A 20,894-nucleotide genomic window follows, 5' to 3' on the forward strand; every position below is an offset into this window, starting at 1 on the left:
GCTGATTAACAGTCGTTTGCTGAACTGCAATATTCAGAATGTTAAAGTAGGGAAACTTCTAAAACATGCAGGGCAACGTGCCTCGAGGACCAGCGTTGAACATCACTGTTAGAGAGAATCTAAATCCCTACCCGAAATCTGAGGTCTACAACTTTGTTGTGCTGAATTTAGCCCCCCTTTTATCAGATAAAAGTCTTGCTCTCTCTCGCTCTCATTCAGCCTGGGTAAACCACAGCAAGGTCTCGACATGTCAAATACATTTCCATAGCTTCTTACAACGCCGGGCCTTCTCAGACTTCATTTTAGGATTAAAATGGTCTATGCTGAAAATACCTGACTAGGTCTTCTTCTCTCTATAATTGCATCAACACTGAAGAGTGTCGTTGGTGTGATTTTTTCTTACCATTGAGTTTCTTAACAGTTCGCCACTGGCCTGGGCTGATTGGAGAAAAATTGGCCTGTTTTGGTCACCAGCCAATGTGTCAAAATAACAGGAACTGTTAGATATTGTACCACATGGTAGGTTGTTTAAATTATTTTATCTACAATAGCCTGTCTACATTTCCAATGATTTTATGTGTAGAACCTGTTTAAATAGGAAGTGTTGATCATAAAGTGGGAGAAGCAAAGCTATGGCACTAAATATTTACATTTGGATCGATTGCTTCAAGGTCCAAACTTTGTGAAGCATGTTTTGTTTCTACAACACTAACAAGAAGTGAAACCAACTGATAATTAGGAAGGATAGCGTCTAAATTTAAGAATGTCTTTTTGCTCTTCCTGTTTAAAATTATCCTCTGTGTTTACATGTTTGCGTAGCTCTAATATATTATACGAAGCCTATGTCTTTAGACGGATCAGACTTCGCTTCTTTCATCTGCATCAATCTGATTGCACTTTCACACCTCCTCAAAATGAACTCTTCGAGCAAATGAGCTAGAGTTGGATTCAGGACTGCTGTGAATGCATGCTGTGTGTTTTATATAAGGCAGAGAGGCTGCAGCACAACCAGGAGTGAGACCCAAACAGCTTCATTTTTACAGAGTCTTTCTGTTCCTATATCTCTGGATCTTTGAGAAAGCATTTTGTTACTTCACCTAATAATGATTGGGGAAATCATAAAGTGGGAAAAAGCTATCCGCTTATTCAATCATGTTATCACTGATCACTAGCAAACATAGTCCACACTTTGAATACTTATATTTGATTTGATTACGCCGATTACGAAATGACTCCGTTTTTGGTAAAACACATTCTTGTCAACGGTTTCCATTTAGGCCTTCAGCCACACAACATCAGTGAGATTGTGTTGGTAAAGGTTTTAAATTTTTTTTATGTCCCAAAAGTAATGCATCTAAAATGTTTATGTTAATATAACTTTTTAGTGCTGTTCTTAAAGTTGATCATAGCATACTGATTTATGAAAAGTGGGAGAGATTGTCTGATGCTCTTCTAAACTGTGTCAGACCTTATTTTGCAGACTGGAAATACTTTTTGCTGCTTGGTAATCATAAATCTGAGCCTAATGTGGGGTTCCTCAAGACTTCATTCTCGAGCCACTTTTAATCAATTGAATGCGCTCCTTCTAGGTCTGGTTATAGGGCAATACCAGATGTCTTACCCTAATAGCACACAACTGTATTTTCCGAATCATTGTGTCCACGATATCAGTGAGTGAAGGGGACTGAACTTCCATCAGTCTAATGCAGAAAAGACACAAAACATTGTTTTTGCCCTCACAAATGCTAGATTCATTGGTCTAAAAACCACAAGACCTGCAAGAAATGTATGAGTTGTTATGATAAAACTAAATTATTGCATCCACATAAGGTCTATTACTAAATTCTACTACCATATCAGCAGCATTTGCAGAAAAAAAGAGTTTGCTGTCAAAACGGTACACAGAAAAACTAGTGCAGGTCTTTATTTTCAGTAGGTTAGATTGTTGTTGTGGTGTATTTGCCCCCCCCTGTTTGTAAAGGGATAGAGTTCATAATGTTGTCACTAGTCTCTAAGGCACTGAATGGTATTGGACCTAAATATCTTTCAGACTTGCTGGTCAGGTATGAACCATGTAGACCCCTCAGGTCATCGGAGGACTCTTCCCTCTTCATTTACAGGACTAAAACTAAATGAGGGGAGGAAGCATTTAGTATCTGTGCTCCTCAGCTCTAAAAACAACTCCCTAAAACCTGCAAACCTTTTAGGGCCTTTCAACAATGACTGAATACAGTGAAACTTGTTGTAGGTTTCTCATAAAGATTACGCTACCATTCAATTCTTATATTATCTTAGCTATTTGTTGTAAATTAGCATTTTGTCGTTTGTTTTCATGTGACCCTGAAGTTTTACTTTTATATTTCATTGTATCTCTGCTTATAAAGGTAATTTTCTTTGCCTCTGTTACATTATTTTCCCATAAATCATTGAATGATTAATATTAATTGTGCTTACATTGCCTTATTTTTTTTCAATTCAATAAAATTGTATTTACTTAGCACCAATTCACGTCATATGTTATCTCAAGGCACTTTACAAAGTCAAATTCAATCAGATCATACAAATTGATCAAAATGTTTCCTATCTAAGGAAACCCAGTAGATTGTATTGAGTCTTCAGCGTACAGCCACAGTAGACAGTCGTCTGCATTGTCAATGGCTTTTCAGCAATCACTCATACTGAGCTGCATAAAGCGACAGAGAGGAAAACTCCTCTTTAACAGGGAGGAAAACCTCCAGAAGAACCAGGCTCAGTGTGAACGGTCAACCGACCCTGATGTCCTCCAGCAACCTAAGCCTATAGCAGCACAACTACAGAGATAACTATAAACTTTGTCATGCGCAGTACATACTTCCGTTAAAATTGTAAATACACACAAAATGCTTTATTTACTAACAAAGTGAGCAAAAACAAAGCATGAACACCAAAATATGCCAGCAGGATGTGAGAATCTTTCAGAAAACTTTGTATGCAACCAGTGTGAGTTACTCACTTATAAATAAAAAGTCAAATAACGTGGCTACACTCCTTTAAACATAAGGAAATTGAGGTTGCTTCAAAGTAAAATGCTAACAAGTTCCCTCTCACACTGTAAGACACTCCATTCAACATTTCTTCAGCAGATGTACTAAACTGAGTTATGTCAATGGTCTGTCTTTGAAGTGCAGCATTTGGAAAAAAATATGAGAAAGTATGCCATTTTTTTTTTTTACCCCTTCCACTCTAAAATCTGTTTTGTTAACATACTGTTCAACCAGCAGTTCTACTTTTGAGACTGACATTGCTGCTTTAATCTGACTGAATAGGCTTTACTATGTCAGATATGGTTTTCTTTAGATAATTGATTTAAACTAGCTAATAATTATGCACTTGTGCTAGCGGTGAATACGTAACAAGGACTATGTTATTTGGGCTTCTTTAGAGTTTGTGTAGAAACCCAGCTGCTCTGCTGAGGTGAGTCCACACGCGTTGAACCCTGGCTGCACCGCCACCTTTGTCCCTGTGGCACTTTGCCATCTATATGTTTATCTCGCTTTGTTTACTGTGTCAGATGTTTTGGATTGGTTCTCAGCATGAGTGCCAATGGCATCAAGGAGGCGAGATGAACAGGTATAAAGGCAGCCAGAGTCCTTGGAGAAAGCACAGCTCTTAGAAATTTGATGCCAGGTACAGCGGTTGATGTCAGACGCTCAGTGTGTCTCACATTTTGTTAGATCTCTGGCCGAGGAGTGGGGCTAGTGTTTTCAGATATCTGATTTCTGGCTCTCCAGCTCCACCCGACCTGACTTGAAAGCTTTGCATGCATGTGGATTCTCACACAGCATGTGTGTCAAGGTGTGACCGTCAAAAGCCAGACAATCCGAGGGTTAATGGGCGACTATAAAAGCACCATAAAGAGAAGGGGAGGGTTGCAGACAGACAAGGAGGAGTTTTCAGGAACGAGTTTGGACGTGAGTTTGGTGTCCCTGTCACCTTGCTGGAATGCAGATCTTTTTATTTGCGATAAGATCACGAACAGACACAGCGGATTTCCTTCCTCCCGCTTTTAACACAGCTTACATCTTTATGAGTCATACAGTATTGACCCACCCAACCAAAGCCAACAGTGAAATATTGTTTTACAGATTAAATGCTAGTATTTGTATAAGTTCTAGGCCATAGCTTTCGTCAGATAGTAATTATGACGTAGAAGCTAAGGGATAAACTACTTTCAAACCTTTACAAAAAATCTGTAAAGTGTGGTTTACATTTGTCTTTAGCCCTACAGGATCAATAATTGGTATAACCAACTTCCACTGCAGTTACAGCTGAAGAAACTGAAATTATTACCCATTCACTTTTTGTGAACATCAGTTTTCAACTCGTCTCAGATTACCAATGGGACAGTGGTCTGGACTTTGACTGGACCGTTTTAGCACAGGAATATGCTTTGATCTAATCATTCGTTCCTAGCTCTGGCTATATGTTTAGGGATGTTTTCCTGTTGCATATAAAAAAAGGAAAACCTACAAATGCAAGCTACACCTTTCTGAATTGATGGTAAAAATTTTAAATCATGTTCATTCTTCAATTCACATTTAAGTAACAAAACTTAAAAATGGCCAAAGGATTTGTATGCTTTGCGAACAAGTCTTACTCAGATAGCAAAAATATAATCCCAGGGTCAAACAGTAAAATTCTTAGGAATTAACTATCCTGTTTAGGAAATTCCCATATTGCATTTTTGTTAGTCCTAAAGAGAAGTCGATGCACACCAGGCCAGTCATAAATCTGCACATAAGCATGCACTGTAAGCGAGTCAGCTGGTTGGACAGTCACGTCTCTTCTCCCTGCCTGAGGAAATGGACAGGAGCTTCAGTTGAGAGTGGGACAGGAAAGGAAAACAGACCACCCCGCAGCCAGGAAATCCATGGAATCCCGTGGGTCAAATCAGGGTCAGCTGGAGAAGTCCCACAGGGAGAGAGCGAGATAAAACAGTGGTGTGACACAAAAAGGTGAGATTCACCAGTGAGTGGCTCACCGCTGACATGTACCAACGATCAGATATGCAGCTGGATTGTGAATAAAACATACTTTGTCCTTCCTAAGCACAAATGACTCGTATTTTGTTATAATCAGTCATGGAAGATGGGTGGATTTTTATTTAAAAGCCCAAAGCCACTTGTTTTATCAACAAAGCCGTTTTGTAAAAGATATATATTTTGGCAGTCTGATGGAAGTTTATATAAAGGAGCTGGAAAATGTTCTATTTATAATGATCCTTTTGATTTTTATCTTTAGTTCTATAAATAATCTAGTGCTATTTTCATACTGCCATGGAGAGAAAGAAAATTGAAAACTAAGCTACAAAGTAAGATAACAGAAGCTTGATACAACAAACAATTGTCAGAAAATTCTGTTCTGTGTTCTGTAGCTGTCTATCGATGTCCTTATCAGAGCAAAAGATGGTGTGTGTGTGTGTGTGTGTATGTGTGTGTGTGTGTGTGTGTATATATATATATATATATATATATATATATATATATATATATATATATATATATATATATATATATATATATATATATATATATATATATATATATAGTCACCTGTTTTACTATTTGTTCAGTATCATAATCAATACATAATGGTTTTGGATTCATGTTTTTGTCATAAGCGTACATTGTAAAAGCAAATTACACATTTTATAGAGAATTTGAAAAGTACCATATTAACTCAATGCAAGGTTTTGTTGTGGTACATTTTACATCATCAAGGTATATGTGTATCACTGACTTATTAGGCTTTTGAATTCATGTAATTAAATTAACAAAAAGATACATTTTGTTTACATTATCAAAAAACATGGCCCAATTAAACAGCATTTTGTTCTCCAAACTATATTAAAATGATTTTTCTTCTTTTTGCATCTTCATTGAGAATGTGTAAAATATTTCCAGCAAACTATTTAGTCATTACAGCAGGTTTCTGAAGAAAGTACTAACTTTGTTAAAGTGTTTGGGTCGGAAGAATCTTCGTCTCAAAATTATACTTTTGGATTTTAAAATTATTAATTTCTGTAAATATATTTCTTTTTACCAGATGTAATACCATAAAGGTACATAGCCTCGTTATTTGATATATTTTAAATGTATTTGTCAGTCACTCACTCTGGTTGCATAAAAGTTTTTCTGAAAAATTATCCGTCATGCTGGCATATTAGTTGTTATTTTGGAGTTTTACGCTTTCTTTGTTTTTGCACAGTTTGTTAGTAAATAAAGTCCTTCGTGTTTTCTTTATAATAACAATGGAAGTACAACACTGCATGTAAGCAGGGGATAAACAATGAAGCAGCTAATCGCTATTGGGATCTCCCAGCAAAGTGAGGAAGAACAATGAAGAACGGTTCAAGATGCAAAAAGTATATGATTCCAAGAGGGAAAAGACTGGCGTAGCGCTGGGAATAAACTATGAACTTTGATGTTCTCTGAAGCAGAAGCTAAAGCTGCCGAGGCTCAGATGTGAACGCAGAGTTGATTGACTTGAGTAATGTCCTTATTAATACTGTGATAATAATAATAATAGTAATGCTGTTCTTAGCCTCTACAGTCTTCAGTACAAACATTATCAATAGATCGATCGATTGATTGGTTCTTACCTTGATGCTTTGTCCCTGTTTGTGTTTATGAATGGAAATTTTCTTTCTCCGTGACGTTCTGATATCAGGCTCTTAAAGTTGCTGTAGATCGGTTTATTTAATTAACGGTTGGTCTACGATCACGCTGAGCTGCCATTTTACCGCGAGGCATTGCAGAGGGATCAGGCTCGGTCCGGCATTATTTAGTAGTGATTTATTAGTAGCCATCTGGTGTTTAAATTTTAATTGTTTACATAAATCACTGCTGCACATTTATCCTGAAATTTACTGCAATTTACTGTGATTTTTCAAGCTGTATGCAAACGAGATTTCGTTCTGTACGCACTTTGTTCATACAAAATGACAAAGTTGTCTAAGTCTAAGTCTAAAAAGGACCATCAAAACACTGTAGGGATAGACGCTTAGTGTATATAACCTTATTTTATGATGATCAAACTGTTTTTTGGTCTTTTTTAATAAGCATATAACGTGGCTATGTGCCTTTAAGACATTAGTAGTAATCTAAATGTTAGTAAAAGGATTTTGTATACATTAGGCCTCAGACATATTTTTATGGAAAAATTATACATTTGCTGACTCATAAATTAACATAATTATAGCATAATAATGTTTCACACTTTGAAATTATACCTTGAATTGGAGGTTGAACGTCACAAAGAAGACACAGATCTTTTTTTTCTGAAGGTAAAAATCCTCGTATCACAGAAAATGTTAGGAGTTTTACGAGCCCCTGTTATAACGGCCCAGACCTGCTGACAAACTGAATCATAAAGGATTGCTGTTATTAAACTGGATGAAGAGCCGCCAGAGCATCACCAACTTTCTAAAGCCAATGACTGATTCCCACATAATACCTGTTATAAACTTGAATTGATTACATTTCATTTCTAACTCCATGCAGTTAATCTTTTAAAACTCTTATGACTTTTAAAACTTATTTAGATTGAATGAATGGGAGTGTGTGAGTGTGTATGTAGTTAAAGCTGGGTGATTTAGGGGTGTTGTTGCAATGACACGCTCTTGGTTTTGTCTGGAGTATCACTGGCACTTGGCACTCTGGTAAAGGCTGAATGAATGAGATTAAAGGTCTCTGCTTTCCTGTTCTTTCATTCACAAATTATCCACCTCCAGACCATATTCATCTGGAATTACACTGTGACACGATAAACTCCTGCAGCAGACTGTATTTACCCAGCAGTTTCTAACTTGCACACAGAAGGGATTTTAATCAGGTTGGTAGACTGATTAAAATGAAGAAAAATCTTATTAGACTAAATGAAACATTATTTATGGTTTTAGTTCCTTTGAATAAAGGTAATTTTGTAACGTTTCTGGCACTGGAGCTGCTGATTGCAATCAGCACACCTGTGTCTGTCTCCGCCCTGGCTGCTTATAAGCTCTGCTCCTTGCAGCCTCCAGTGCCAGAACGTCTTTAGCCACACGGTGAGCGCTTCCAGCCTTCTTTTTGAATTCCTGTTTGCCTGTCAGTTTCTCGACCTGTTTTGCCTCTGTTTTTGAAAACCTGTCTGCCCCTTTTGGATTTGTCTGCCTGCCTGGGTCCTGCCTGTCAGCCTCAGAGAACTGGACTGCCTCACCGTGTTTCTGACCCCAGTCTGTCCGTGAGTAAAACTAGTTCGCCTGCCCCCTGTTCTGTCTGTGCTTTCTGGATTGACCTGGACCTGGACCTGGACGCTGTATTGGATTCCCCCTTGGAGACCGCTGCCTGAGCTAAACGGATTTCCCCCTGACAAAGACCTGGACCGGACCTGGACAAAGAGCCCTGGATAACCCCCTCTCGGACGCCTTCGTAACAAGGAGTCAGAGTTCTGCCCTCAGCACGTCCAGGTTAGTGACCTCACTTCTCTCTAACAAGCCTGTTAATATCTGCTGGTCACTAACCTGCGACTCTGCCTTCAGGAGCGGCCAGTCGCAGAGTGCGAGCCGAACCAGGGTCCGAGCCGCCAGCGTCAAAATAAAGACTGATATTATTTTTGTACTCACTTGTTTTCGGGTATTTCTTGGGTCCTCCTAAATTCATCACAGTACGTTCTGGCCAAACATGGACCCTGTACCCGAAACCCAGTGGCGCGCGGGGTAGAGAAATCCATTTCTGAATTAGAAGCCGGCGTCTCGGAGATTTTAGGCCATCTTCGTACTCAGGGAAGCACGCAGCCTTCACTTCCGCGAGCCGCTTCCTCTGGCCCTCCGTCACTTCCGGTGACGTCGTCCTCGTCAGAGCCCCGACTCTCCCCGCCGGCAATGTTTTCTGGTGATCCAGAACATTGCAGGGCTTTTCTCACACAGTGCGAGACACATTTCGAATTGCAACCTTCCTCATTCTTTTCAGACCGGTCCAATATGGCATATGTGAGGTCCTGCTTTGCCTCCACTTACTCCGTCAGTGGTCCGGACGTCTTCCTGGAGGTCGACCCGGAGGTGATCCGGGAGCTCCGTCCGGACCTATTTCTGGAATCGGTCCCGTCTCCTCAAGAGAAATCGGCATCCCCGCTGGGTCCGCCGTCCCGTCGCCGGAGGAGGAGACGGCGGCTTATTGACCAGGCCTCCAGCTGTTCTGAGGAGCGGTCAGCCGGGCCAGTTCAGCCCCAGCCTCTGCCGACCGTCCCTCTGGCTTCTTCAGCCGCTTCCTGTCCAGCGGACCGGAGTCCTCCACTTCCCAATCCTGATCTGCCCACAGCTCCCTCTAGTGACGCTGTAGAAGCCGACCATAAAGCCCTGGAGAATAAGATAAGGACGTTTGCCCCCATTATTAAACGCCTCAGAGAGGCTCTCCTCTGTCAATATTCAAAGGGACTGGAGGAGAAATTAAGAGAGGTAGAGGGACATTATAGGTCAGCCCTCCAGGCTTTCTACAGCCGACCTAAACCAGTCCCAGAGGGTCCGGCCGATGCCTTGGCTCCTGAGTCTGTCCCTGAGGATCCGGCCGACGCCTCGGCTCCCGTGAAGCCCAACGAGGAGGTCCAGGAGGACCTGCCTCTTCTGACCTGCGACGTGGGAACCCAGGGGGGTCCGTCACTGACGTGCGACGTAGGAATCCAGAGGGGTCCGTCACTGACGTGCGACGTAGGAATCCAGAAGGGTCCGTCACTGACGTGCGACGTGGGAACCCAGAGGGGTCCGTCGCTGACGTGCGACGTCGGGACCCAGAGGGGTCCGTCGCAGACGTCCGACGTGGGAACCCAGAGGGGACCGTCACAGATGTGTGATGTGGCAACACAGTGGGAACCGTCGCTGAACTGTGATGCGGGGTCTCAGGTGGATTCTTCATTCTTCGGACACCCCAGGCCTCCGAAGAGGATGCAACAACTGTGGCCCCCTGGAGACTTTGAGCCTCTCGATGTTGTGTTTAAGCCCAGACCCCTTTTTGCCCTCATGGACAGCCAACTCTGGGAGAGACTGTATTGGATGTCTCTTTCTGAGACCCTCCAGGAGTTGATCCTGAGACTCCTGGTGGCAAAGGGTCTGACTTTGGCTCCTGAAGCCTGTAGCCCAGGGCCTCCTGAAGCCTGTAGCCCGGGGCCTCCTGAAGCCTGTAGCCCGGGGCCTCCTGAAGCCTGTAGCCCGGGGCCTCCTGAAGCCTGTAGCCCGGGGCCTCCTGAAGCCTGTTGCCCTGTGGCCTCTGTAGTCTGTAGCCCTGTGGCCTCTGTAGTCTGTAGCCCTGTGGCCTCTGTAGTCTGTAGTCCTGTGGCCTCTGTAGTCTGTAGTCCTGTGGCCTCTGTAGTCTGTAGTCCTGTGGCCTCTGTAGCCTGTAGTCCTGTGGCCTCTGTAGCCTGTAGTCCTGTGGCCTTTGTAGCCTGTAGTCCTGTGGCCTCTGTAGCCTGTAATCCTGTGGCCTCAGCAGCCTGTAGCCAGGCTCCCACCTTAGCAGCCTGTAGCCAGGCTCCCACCTTAACAGCCTGTTGCCAGGCTCCCACCTTAGCAGCCTGTAACCCGGCTCCCACCTTAGCTGCCAGCAGCCAGGCTCCCCCTTCAGTTGTCTGTAGCCAGGCTTCCCCTTCAGTCGCCTGTAGTCAGGGTTCCCCTTCAGTCGCCTGTAGTAAGGCTCCCTTGTCAGTCGCCTGTAGCCGGGCTCCCCCTTCAGTCGCCTGTAGCCAGGCTCCTTTTTCAGTCGCCTATAGCCAGGCGTCCCCTTCTGTCGCCTGTAGCCAGGCTTCCCCTTCGGTCGCCTGTAGTGAGGCTCCCTCGTTAGTCGCCTGTAGTGAGGCTCCCTTGTTAGTCGCCTGTAGTCAGGCTCCTTCGTTAGTTGCCTGTAACCAGGCTCCTTCGTCAGTCGCCTGTAGCCAGGCTCCTTCGTCCGTCGCCTGTAGCCAGGCTCCTTCGTCCGTCGCCTGTAGCCAGGCTCCTTTTTCAGTCGCCTGTAGCCAGGCTCCTTTTTCGGTCGCCTGTAGCCAGGCTCCTTTTTCAGTCGCCTGTAGCCAGGCTCCTTTTTCGGTCGCCTGTAGCCAGGCTCCTTTTTCGGTCGCCTGTAGCCAGGCTCCTTCTTCGGTCGCCTGTAGCCAGGCTCCCGCACCGGGAACCAGTGACCAGGCACCGCCGCCTGTAGCCGTTAACCAGGCGTCGCCGCCTGTAGCCACTAACCAGGCGCCGCCGCCTGAAGCCACTAACCAGGCGCCGCCGCCTGTAGCCGTTAACCAGGCGACGCCGCCTGTAGCCGTTAACCAGGCATCGCCGCCTGTGGCCGTTAACCAGGCGACGCCGCCTGTAGCCGTCAACCAGGCGCCGCCGCCTGAAGCCACTAACCAGGCGCCGCCGCCTGAAGCCACTAACCAGGCGCCGCCGCCTGTGGCCACTAACCAGGCGCCGCCGCTTGTGGCCACTAACCAGGCGCCGCCGCCTGTAGCCACTAACCAGTCGCCCTCCTCAACCTGTAGTCTGGCGCCTTCCGTACCCTGTAGTCTGGCGCCTTCCGTACCCTGTAGTCTGGCGCCTTCCGTACCCTGTAGTCTGGCGCCTTCCATACCCTGTAGTCTGGCGCCTTCTGTACCCCGTAGTCTGGCGCCTTCTGTACCCTGTAGTCTGGCGCCTTCCGTACCCTGTAGTCCGGCGCCGGGTTCAGTTTTTCCTCTCTCCAGACCTCGCCGCCGGCCTCCTAGATTCCTGCTCCGCCGCCGGCCTCCGAGGTTCCTGCTCCGTAGACGGCCTCCTGGACGTCCGCCGGAGAGCCTGTCACGCCGGGGCCGTCCGCCGGAGAATCTGTCACGCCGGGGGCGTCCGCCGGAGAGCCAGTCACGCCGGGGGCGTCCGCCGGAGAACCTGTCACGCCGGGGACGTCCGCCGGAGAGCCTGTCACGCCGGGGCCGTCCGCCGGAGAGCCTGTCACGCCGGGGCCGTCCGCCGGAGAGCCTGTCACGCCGGGGCCGTCCGCCGGAGAGCCTGTCACGCCGGGGCCGTCCGCCGGAGAGCCTGTCACGCCGGGGCCGTCCGCCGGAGAGCCTGTCACGCCGGGGCCGTCCGCCGGAGAGCCTGTCACGCCGGGACGGTCTGCCGGGACGACCTCCGGAGACCGTTTCTCGAGTGGGCCGTCTTCCAGGATGCCCACCTGACTCTCTGTTCTAGAGATTGGTTTAAAAGCTTTTTAGTTAGTTGGTTTTTGCCCTTCCGAGGGTTGTTTTCTGTTATGGACTCTGGTTTTCCTTTTTTTTTTTTTTTTTTTTTTTTTCCTGACCCTCCTGCCTGTAGCCCCCTCCACCCGCCCGGTCAGACTTTTATTTAGTTTTCTTTTGTACTCTTAGAGACGTTTAAGGGCGTCTGGAATCCGCCCTTGAGGGGGGGGCTCTGTAACGTTTCTGGCACTGGAGCTGCTGATTGCAATCAGCACACCTGTGTCTGTCTCCGCCCTGGCTGCTTATAAGCTCTGCTCCTTGCAGCCTCCAGTGCCAGAACGTCTTTAGCCACACGGTGAGCGCTTCCAGCCTTCTTTTTGAATTCCTGTTTGCCTGTCAGTTTCTCGACCTGTTTTGCCTCTGTTTTTGAAAACCTGTCTGCCCCTTTTGGATTTGTCTGCCTGCCTGGGTCCTGCCTGTCAGCCTCAGAGAACTGGACTGCCTCACCGTGTTTCTGACCCCAGTCTGTCCGTGAGTAAAACTAGTTCGCCTGCCCCCTGTTCTGTCTGTGCTTTCTGGATTGACCTGGACCTGGACCTGGACGCTGTATTGGATTCCCCCTTGGAGACCGCTGCCTGAGCTAAACGGATTTCCCCCTGACAAAGACCTGGACCGGACCTGGACAAAGAGCCCTGGATAACCCCCTCTCGGACGCCTTCGTAACAAGGAGTCAGAGTTCTGCCCTCAGCACGTCCAGGTTAGTGACCTCACTTCTCTCTAACAAGCCTGTTAATATCTGCTGGTCACTAACCTGCGACTCTGCCTTCAGGAGCGGCCAGTCGCAGAGTGCGAGCCGAACCAGGGTCCGAGCCGCCAGCGTCAAAATAAAGACTGATATTATTTTTGTACTCACTTGTTTTCGGGTATTTCTTGGGTCCTCCTAAATTCATCACAAATTTAGTGCAAAAATTGCTATATTTCAAGAATAAATGTGCTCTTAAAATGTTCTATTATATACGGGTTTAATGCTGCTGTGGGTCAATTTTAGCAATGCTTATAATACATACAGTTGAAGAAAGAAATTAAATAATAACTTTGTCAGTAAATAGACATATTTTGGGTAATTCTAACTGACATAAAACAAGAAAAGTTAATCTGATTTAATGTCAGACAGAGAGTTATAAACGGTGTGTGAAAATATCTGAGTTGTATGTGTGTTGAATTTTATTGTTTTTTTTTTTTTACACTTTACACATGAACCCGTATAGGAATGTATGGAATGGGCAATAATAATGAATTAATTTTTTTTATATAGCTCCTATGCACAACACGTCATCTCAAGGCTCTTTACAAAGTCAATTCTATCAAATCACACAGACAGATTGGTTAAAAAGTTTTCTATCTAGGGAAACCCAGCAGATTGCATCGAGCCATTTAGTAGCGGCATTCACTCCTCCTGAAAGAGCGTTTATCGACAGTGGACAGTCGCTTGCATTGTGTCGTTAACTTTGCAGCAATCCATCATACTGAACAAGGATTCATGCAAATATGCCAGGAGATAATACGACAAACCTTTTTTTTCCTTTTGAGACGACGATTGGGCCTCCATGTCACCTGCCTATCATGATGGAACATCAGTTGAGGTTTCAGGTCTGACTGTTTTCTCTTTTTTTACTTGCTGCCAACAAAGCAGAGACCGGGGAGCTGCCTTTGCCTCATGAATATTTTCTAATTAGCAGAGTTGGTTGATGTTTTAGGTGGTCCTGGGTTGAGCATTTTGTCCTGCTGAGCTTTTCCTAAATACCACCAGGTTGGACAATGACCTTCTCTTTCATTGTCAATCTGTTTCTTGATGTGACACTTCAGCTACTCTGTTCATCTTAGCCTAAGGATGCTTTGTTTTTATTCTTTCATGCCCATTCTTAACTGAACAACTCCAAATTAATTAAAATAATCTTAACCAGTACAACATTAGCAAGGCCAGGGGAGTCTTTAGGCTCTAAAAACCCTGCAAACCCAGAATTCTGAAAAAGAACATTCTTGAAAAGAAAGTTTTTGACAGGCAAAGTGAAAAAACTAAACCAGCTTTATTTATTCCATGAAAATAAACACATATGCCTGGTTACACAACGCTTTGTTTGATATCTCCAAGGACAGCCACAGTCCCATGGCGAGTTGAGATTAGAAGATGCATGAGTTGTTGTGCAACATCCTTTCAAGTTGCATGTCGTGAGGCATGGACTTAAAGTCAGAATCGGAATCAGCTTTATTGCACGGGACTGTGTCCACAAACAAGGAATATGACCTCGATTCCGTGCGCTCACAACGTACAGACATTAAGTATTAAGAATTTTTGGAATTTGCCGCCACTTCATCCTCGTAGACAGATGAAATGAAGCCAGTGAAAGTAAGGAATGCAGGAGAGGTCATTGCAGATGTTGGCCTTGTAGAAACCTGCTGTTGACATAATGTACAACCTACTGGAAGTGCTGCTATTTTTATATTTACATTGTTTTCCTTTTGTTTTGTGACTTGACCCTCTTTCGATTGTTTATCTTCAACACAGTTTTGGATTTAAGGGCGTCAAATGTGGAGGCCTAAGCAAAATGCAAGTTTGAGCAAATGTTAGTGATTCACTATATTTTATTTTTATCTGTAAAGATAAAATTAAGGAGCTGGATTAAAAATGAAACGTAGTTTAGTTAGCTTCTAGTTTATCATTTATTTCTGTTTAATGGGACAAAATCAATGTTTCCTGGAATCCTAAAATGAGAAGGCAAATGCCTCCACAAGTAAGAAAGAAGTTACCCAACATTGAGTAAGCATAAGAGGCCCCATTTTCCCCGCATGGAGCAGTCAGCCAAGAGGCCCCACATTCCCCTTCAGCATACTGTATTAAAGAGTGTTGACATGCGGGCTGCATGATATCAATTTTCACAGCTCCCACATAATCAACTGTTTGATGCAGGATTACTTTCCATCTCTCCAGATGTGAAAACACAGCTTTATGTTTCTCACATTGAAATACATGTATGTTGACAATTTGTTTTATCACTGTTTCTATTATATATATTTTCACAGTGAATCTGTTGTCCTTTTTTTCATTCTTTTTTAAAATGCAGCAGGCCTATGTGTCCTCCGGCCACCAGATGGCACCCCCCAGTCCCAACACCAACAGTAGTAGCAACAGCAGCGGCGGAGGTGGGGAACAGCTAAGTAAAACGAACCTATATATCCGTGGCCTCCATCCAGGAACTACGGATCAGGATCTAGTGAAACTCTGCCAACCGTGAGTAATTTTAGACATTTCATCAGCAATCTGTGTTCCTGAAAGATGCTCTGTTTAGAGGCAGTATAACAAACAATTCCCACATTTACAAACATGACTGACATACATTTATCGTTATCAAGGTGAACTGCTCAATATGTAGTGATTTTGCTTTTAGGCCAACTCTAATGAGGAATGTCATGGATTGTATGATGATATTTTTTATCCACTGAGAAAAAAACAACAAATAAACATATCTGCGTAGATGCTGATATTGGAAATTGGTGGCCCCTTACCACCAACAAAAAACAAAATGCAGTTTTTTGTTTTTTTTGAGTTTTGGCTGTATTATCCTCCTTACGATTTTGCATCAATTCTGTGTGTTTATTTATAATATTTAAAAAATGCAGCTTTAAGTGAATAATAGTCTTGCTTTGTTTATTCCTACATCTGACACTGGTATATGTGATGCAATCTTCACCTAATAAAGGTTGTTTCATAATTTTGTAGCATGTCCAAAAACTTTGTGTCATAAGCATCACATTATAGTTATTGTTGTTTCTTCCCATTCACAAATTGACGCCTTTGTTGACGGTGTCACTTCCTCGTTGCGTTTTGCAGTAGACAAAGTAGCCCGCTTGAAAATAAAGCAGACTATTCACAGGAAGCTGCCTCTCTGGTTTAATTTAGAGATGTGTTCTTTGAAGCACAATGTTTGGAAATTGGAGAGAATATGCCGCTCTACACACACCAAGAAGAACACTACCTAATCTGAAAAAAATAGTCACTGTTGTATAAAAAGACCCTTCGCAGAGTTAGAGTAGCTAGTTTTCATCATTAATAGAGGAGAATAAAAATAATCCTAGATTTCTCTTTAGTACAGTTGCTAAACTTGATCCATCCATTCCCTCAACTCTTAGCAGTAATGACTTTATGGGATTCTTCATAAATAGAATTGATTCCATTAAAAATAAAATAATTGGCATCCTCCCAAACATGATTACCTCGTCTTCAGTAAGTGAGGCAGTGTTGGAGGAATCCTTAGTTCCTGATCGGAATTTGAACTGTTTTGAAGCAGTAGAGCTTTCTGAGCTATCTAAAATTGTAGCTTCATCTAAACCTTCAACTTGTATTTTAGACCCAATCCCAACCAAGTTATTTAGGGAGGAATTCCCTTTGATTAATTCCCCTATTTTAGACATGGTTAATCTATCCTTAGTAAATGGATATGTACCACAGGCTTTTAAAGTAGCTGTTATTAAACCTTTACTTAAGAACCCCTCTTTTGATCAAAATGACAATAAATTACAGACCTATATCTAATCTTCTTTTCCTATCTAAACTTCTTGAGAAAGTAGTTGCTAATCAAGTATGTGAACACTTACAAAGTAATGACATATTTGAAGAGTTTCAGTCAGGCTTCAGAGCTCATCATAGCACTGAAGCAGCTCCGGTGAAGGTCACTAATGATATTCTCATGGCCTCAGATAATGGACTTGTCTCTGTACTGGTCCTGTTAGATCTCAGTGCTGCATTTGGTACAGTTGATCACCATATTCTCCCGAGTGCTTTGTCAGCACTCGGGAAGATTCAGTGTCCTTAATGTGATGCTTAAAGTTGACATGGCAGGGGACTTGGCCCTGTCCTCAGATTTATTAAGCAAAGATTTTTTTTTGACCACTCGGGGATAGTCATAGCCTTGCTGTAAAACACACATCTACAGTACCAGTCCTTGAAAGCTACTGTCCTGCAACTTTTAGATATATCCCCGCTCCAACAAACTTGAATAAAACGGCTAAATAACCTCTTTAGCTCTTTATTTTCAAGCTCCCCATCTCCAACAAAGGAAGCATGATGGTTCCTATCAGGTGCTCTAGCTTGTATACTTGAAAATTACCTTACCTTTATAACAGCTCTTTTAGTTTCCACTCCATGACTTTCTAAACAACCAACTTTCTGTCTCGTAAACAAGAGCCATGTGTACAAGCAACTGTCAGTGTACCGGAACAGGTGAAGGAGGGGCAAGCACAGAGCAACTCTACTTCAAACATCCAGAACAAACTCTGCCTCCTACCAGAACTTTCTCTTTCATCTTATTGAAAGGTTGTTAGAAAAGGTAACCTTCAATGACTTCTGTTGTGATCAGGCACTATAGAGAAAACAAAATAATCCTTTAAAATGGTGCGGGTGAGGATTGATGTTTTTCAGCAGTCTTTCTATATCAAAGAAGCTACATTACATGTGATTTTTCTTAAAATCCCCTTATATAAATAATCTTGTCTAATTGTACATTCCAGTCCACAGTAAGTGGAACAAATTTTCGCTTTGAAAGAGTCCCACAGAAGCTTTATGTGAGAAAACACATTTGTGCTGTCTAGAGCTGGACCCTTTATTTGTAAGACACATGATTTAATTTCAAGAGCTGTTTAGGCAGGCAAAGAACAAAACACAGATACAGTACCTCACTAAATTATGCATAATCCTTGAACTTATTAATAATTTGTCATATTAAAACCACAAACTTCTATGTATTTTGTTGGGATTTTATGTGGTAGAGACCAACACATGTTCTTTAACTTTTTAACAAATAAACAGAAAAATACACATTTATTATTATTATTATTATTATTATTATTATTATTATTATTATTATTATTATATTCTTACATAAAATCTGTCAATTAATTACCTTTAATAGTAATCTGATTAGTAAATATTGTACAGCTTTGTGTCTTTTGTTCCATCTATCTGTTCTGTGTATGGCCTCATAGGTTTATTAGAGAACATCAGAGTACAAACAGCATGATGAAGACCAGGGAACTCAGCAGACAGGTCAGAGATGAAGCTGTGGGGAGGTTTAAAGATGGATTAGGCTATAAAATGAAATCCCACACTCTGAATAGTGTTGTTCAATCCGTCATCTTAAAATGAAAGGTGTATGATGCAGCTGCAAATCTACCAGGACATGGCTGTCCTCCTAAACTGACAGGATGGACAAGGATAAAAATAACCAGAGAAGCTGGCAAGAGGTCGCTAATATAACTCTGGAAGAGCTGCAGTGATTTTCAGCTCAGGTGGGAGAATCTCTTGTTAAGACAACTAGTGGTCACCAATCTGAGTTTTATGGATAAGTGGGCAGAAGAACTGTAAGAAGTTTGCAGAGAGCCACCAGCTTTGTAAGAGACTTAGCAAATATATGTGAAAGTGTTCTGGTCAGAGGAGATCCCTTTTTTTCAGCATTCAAAATTAAATGTAAATGTAGTGGAAGACTAACACTGCACATCAACCTAAACACACAATGTTGGTGGCAGCATCATGCTGTGGGTATATTTTTACCACTAGGGTCAGGATATCTATAGAAAGTTAATGTGAACACTGATTAAGCTATATTTAGAGCAAATTTTTATTCTCGCTACTCCACAGCTTTGTGCTACTTTGTGTTAGTTTATCACACATAATAATGTTGGTGACAAAAAGCGAATGAGTTCAAGGAGAATGAATACCTTTGGAAGGCATTGATTAGTTTATTAACAACTACACAGAAATAACATATTGTCTGAAAAATATTGGTGACTCAGCTGGATATAATAGAATCAACAGTTAAAACCAGAGAACAAAAAGAAAAGCTCATAGGAGAGAAGGTACAGCATCTTGACAGCATACTTCTTGTGGACCTAAAGTGTCTTAAGTGCAGTGAACTCACCTCTATAACAAGAGCGAGCCTTTATATTTGTGTGTGTGTGTGTGTGTGTGTGTGTGTGTGTGTGTGTGTGTTTGTGTGCGTGTGTGCGTGCGTGTGCGCTCGTACATAAAGTCAAAGATCAAGCTTGCTATAAAGCACCCAAACTGGTTTTGGCCGCCGCAGGTCAGGGCTTCACTGTACGTCACAGAGAGTTACTGTGAACTTTAGTCATGCATTCTTATTTCCAGGATTCATTCAGAGGAAACCAAATCCCTCAGTTAAAAAATGAGGACAAGTTCTATAAGTCCTAGCTTCAGTATGTGTCTGGTATGCCAGCCAGCCCCACCCTTTTTAATTAATGTGGTTTAGTCAACATTGTAACCAATTCAGACATATATATGGAAGGTCAGAGCTATTAAATTCATTGAGTGAATGCACATGGCTCATGGTGACGCTCACATGTGATCAAAGCAGCAATAAAAGCCAGTGTGAAATCAGTGGTCACCGCATCAAACGCTGAAACTTCAGTGAAGACGCAGACTTACAGAAACATCTTTGTGGCATGGAATAGAAGTGAATAGAGGACCGAGGCTTTAGAAGGGACTACCGTAATGGGTGGTGGGGGGGCTGAATGAAATTATGTGGGAAAAAGGTGGCAAGGCCTGCTGGGAAAGAATGTCAGCTGGCCATGTATGGGCAGGGGTTGTCTTTTAAGTCCTTTTGGCCTCCATTGGATGGTGGGCTGGTGTTCAGCTGCAGAGGGGCTAAAGTGTCTTTCTGATTCTCTGAAAGTTTCTGGGGGGAAAAACATTTCACTTTATTTTATGATAATGAGAAAAATAGTTAATAAAACCCTGAAAAGGCAGATATAAAATTCATACTGGAACGTCAAAGACAATAAAATTTATAAAATCCCTATTCGTACTGCAATAAGATGAGCGATGCATAGTAAAATGCAGATATTTTTCAATTACTTGGGTAAACATTTGCATTAAAAACTGATTAAATAATGAAAATATCTTACTGTACACTATTAATTTAAAGAACATATTCAGTGATCAATTTCCAGTTCAACATCAGCTCCCTGAATTATTTTAGCATATTAGCACTAGAATATGAGTTATACAAGAAAAATATTAAATAAAATCTTGATCTCAAGTTCCGGTTATTGATCAAATGTACAATCTCATTATTTCGAACATATTTAGTCTGCATACATCTATCTCTGTTTTATTGATTAGCCAAAAACTCACTCGCTCACTCACAGACTTAAACCGGAGGCCAAATATTGGATATGTATCTCAGTGACATATACAGTGGTTTGAAAAACTATTTGCCCTTCATATCAATATTTCACATTATTAAATAAATATTCCTGGAAAAGACAATCACAATATATCCAAAAGGCTGTTTTCAAATGACGATTTTATTTATCAGGAGTTCAAAGCTATTCAAACCAAAATGGCCCCACCTTGAAAAGTAATTGCACCCTAAATCTAATATTTGATTTTGCCACTCTGACGCATAGAGGAGCAACAACTGTGATGAAGCATTTGCAATCAGTGGCAATGAGTAATTTGCATGCATCACTGTGGAAGTTTGTCACAGCCTTCTTTGCAGATTTGCTTTAATTCGTCCACACAAGGTTTTTTTTTCAACCCAGGATAGCCTATTTAAGGTCACAAACTTCTTGCCCAACATTTCTGTTATATGCAGATTTCATGGCTCAACAGGTTATAGGAA

General features: G+C 42.5%; 1 protein-coding gene across 2 annotated transcripts in view; it reads left to right on the plus strand.

The window, feature by feature from the left end:
- Positions 1–20,894, plus strand: part of LOC105937044 (RNA-binding motif, single-stranded-interacting protein 2) — a 51,814-nt gene that overhangs the window by 10,100 nt on the left and 20,820 nt on the right. The window contains exon 2 of one of the 2 annotated variants that reach the window (XM_012878170.3): positions 15,324–15,490. In XM_012878170.3, the coding sequence (XP_012733624.2) occupies positions 15,324–15,490 (167 nt within the window). The remainder of the gene's footprint in view (positions 1–15,323; positions 15,491–20,894) is intronic. The other variant, XM_021324358.2, reaches the window with a different exon arrangement.

Source organism: Fundulus heteroclitus, chromosome 20 (assembly GCF_011125445.2).
Source record: "Fundulus heteroclitus isolate FHET01 chromosome 20, MU-UCD_Fhet_4.1, whole genome shotgun sequence".
NCBI classification, from domain to species: Eukaryota; Metazoa; Chordata; class Actinopteri; order Cyprinodontiformes; family Fundulidae; genus Fundulus; species Fundulus heteroclitus.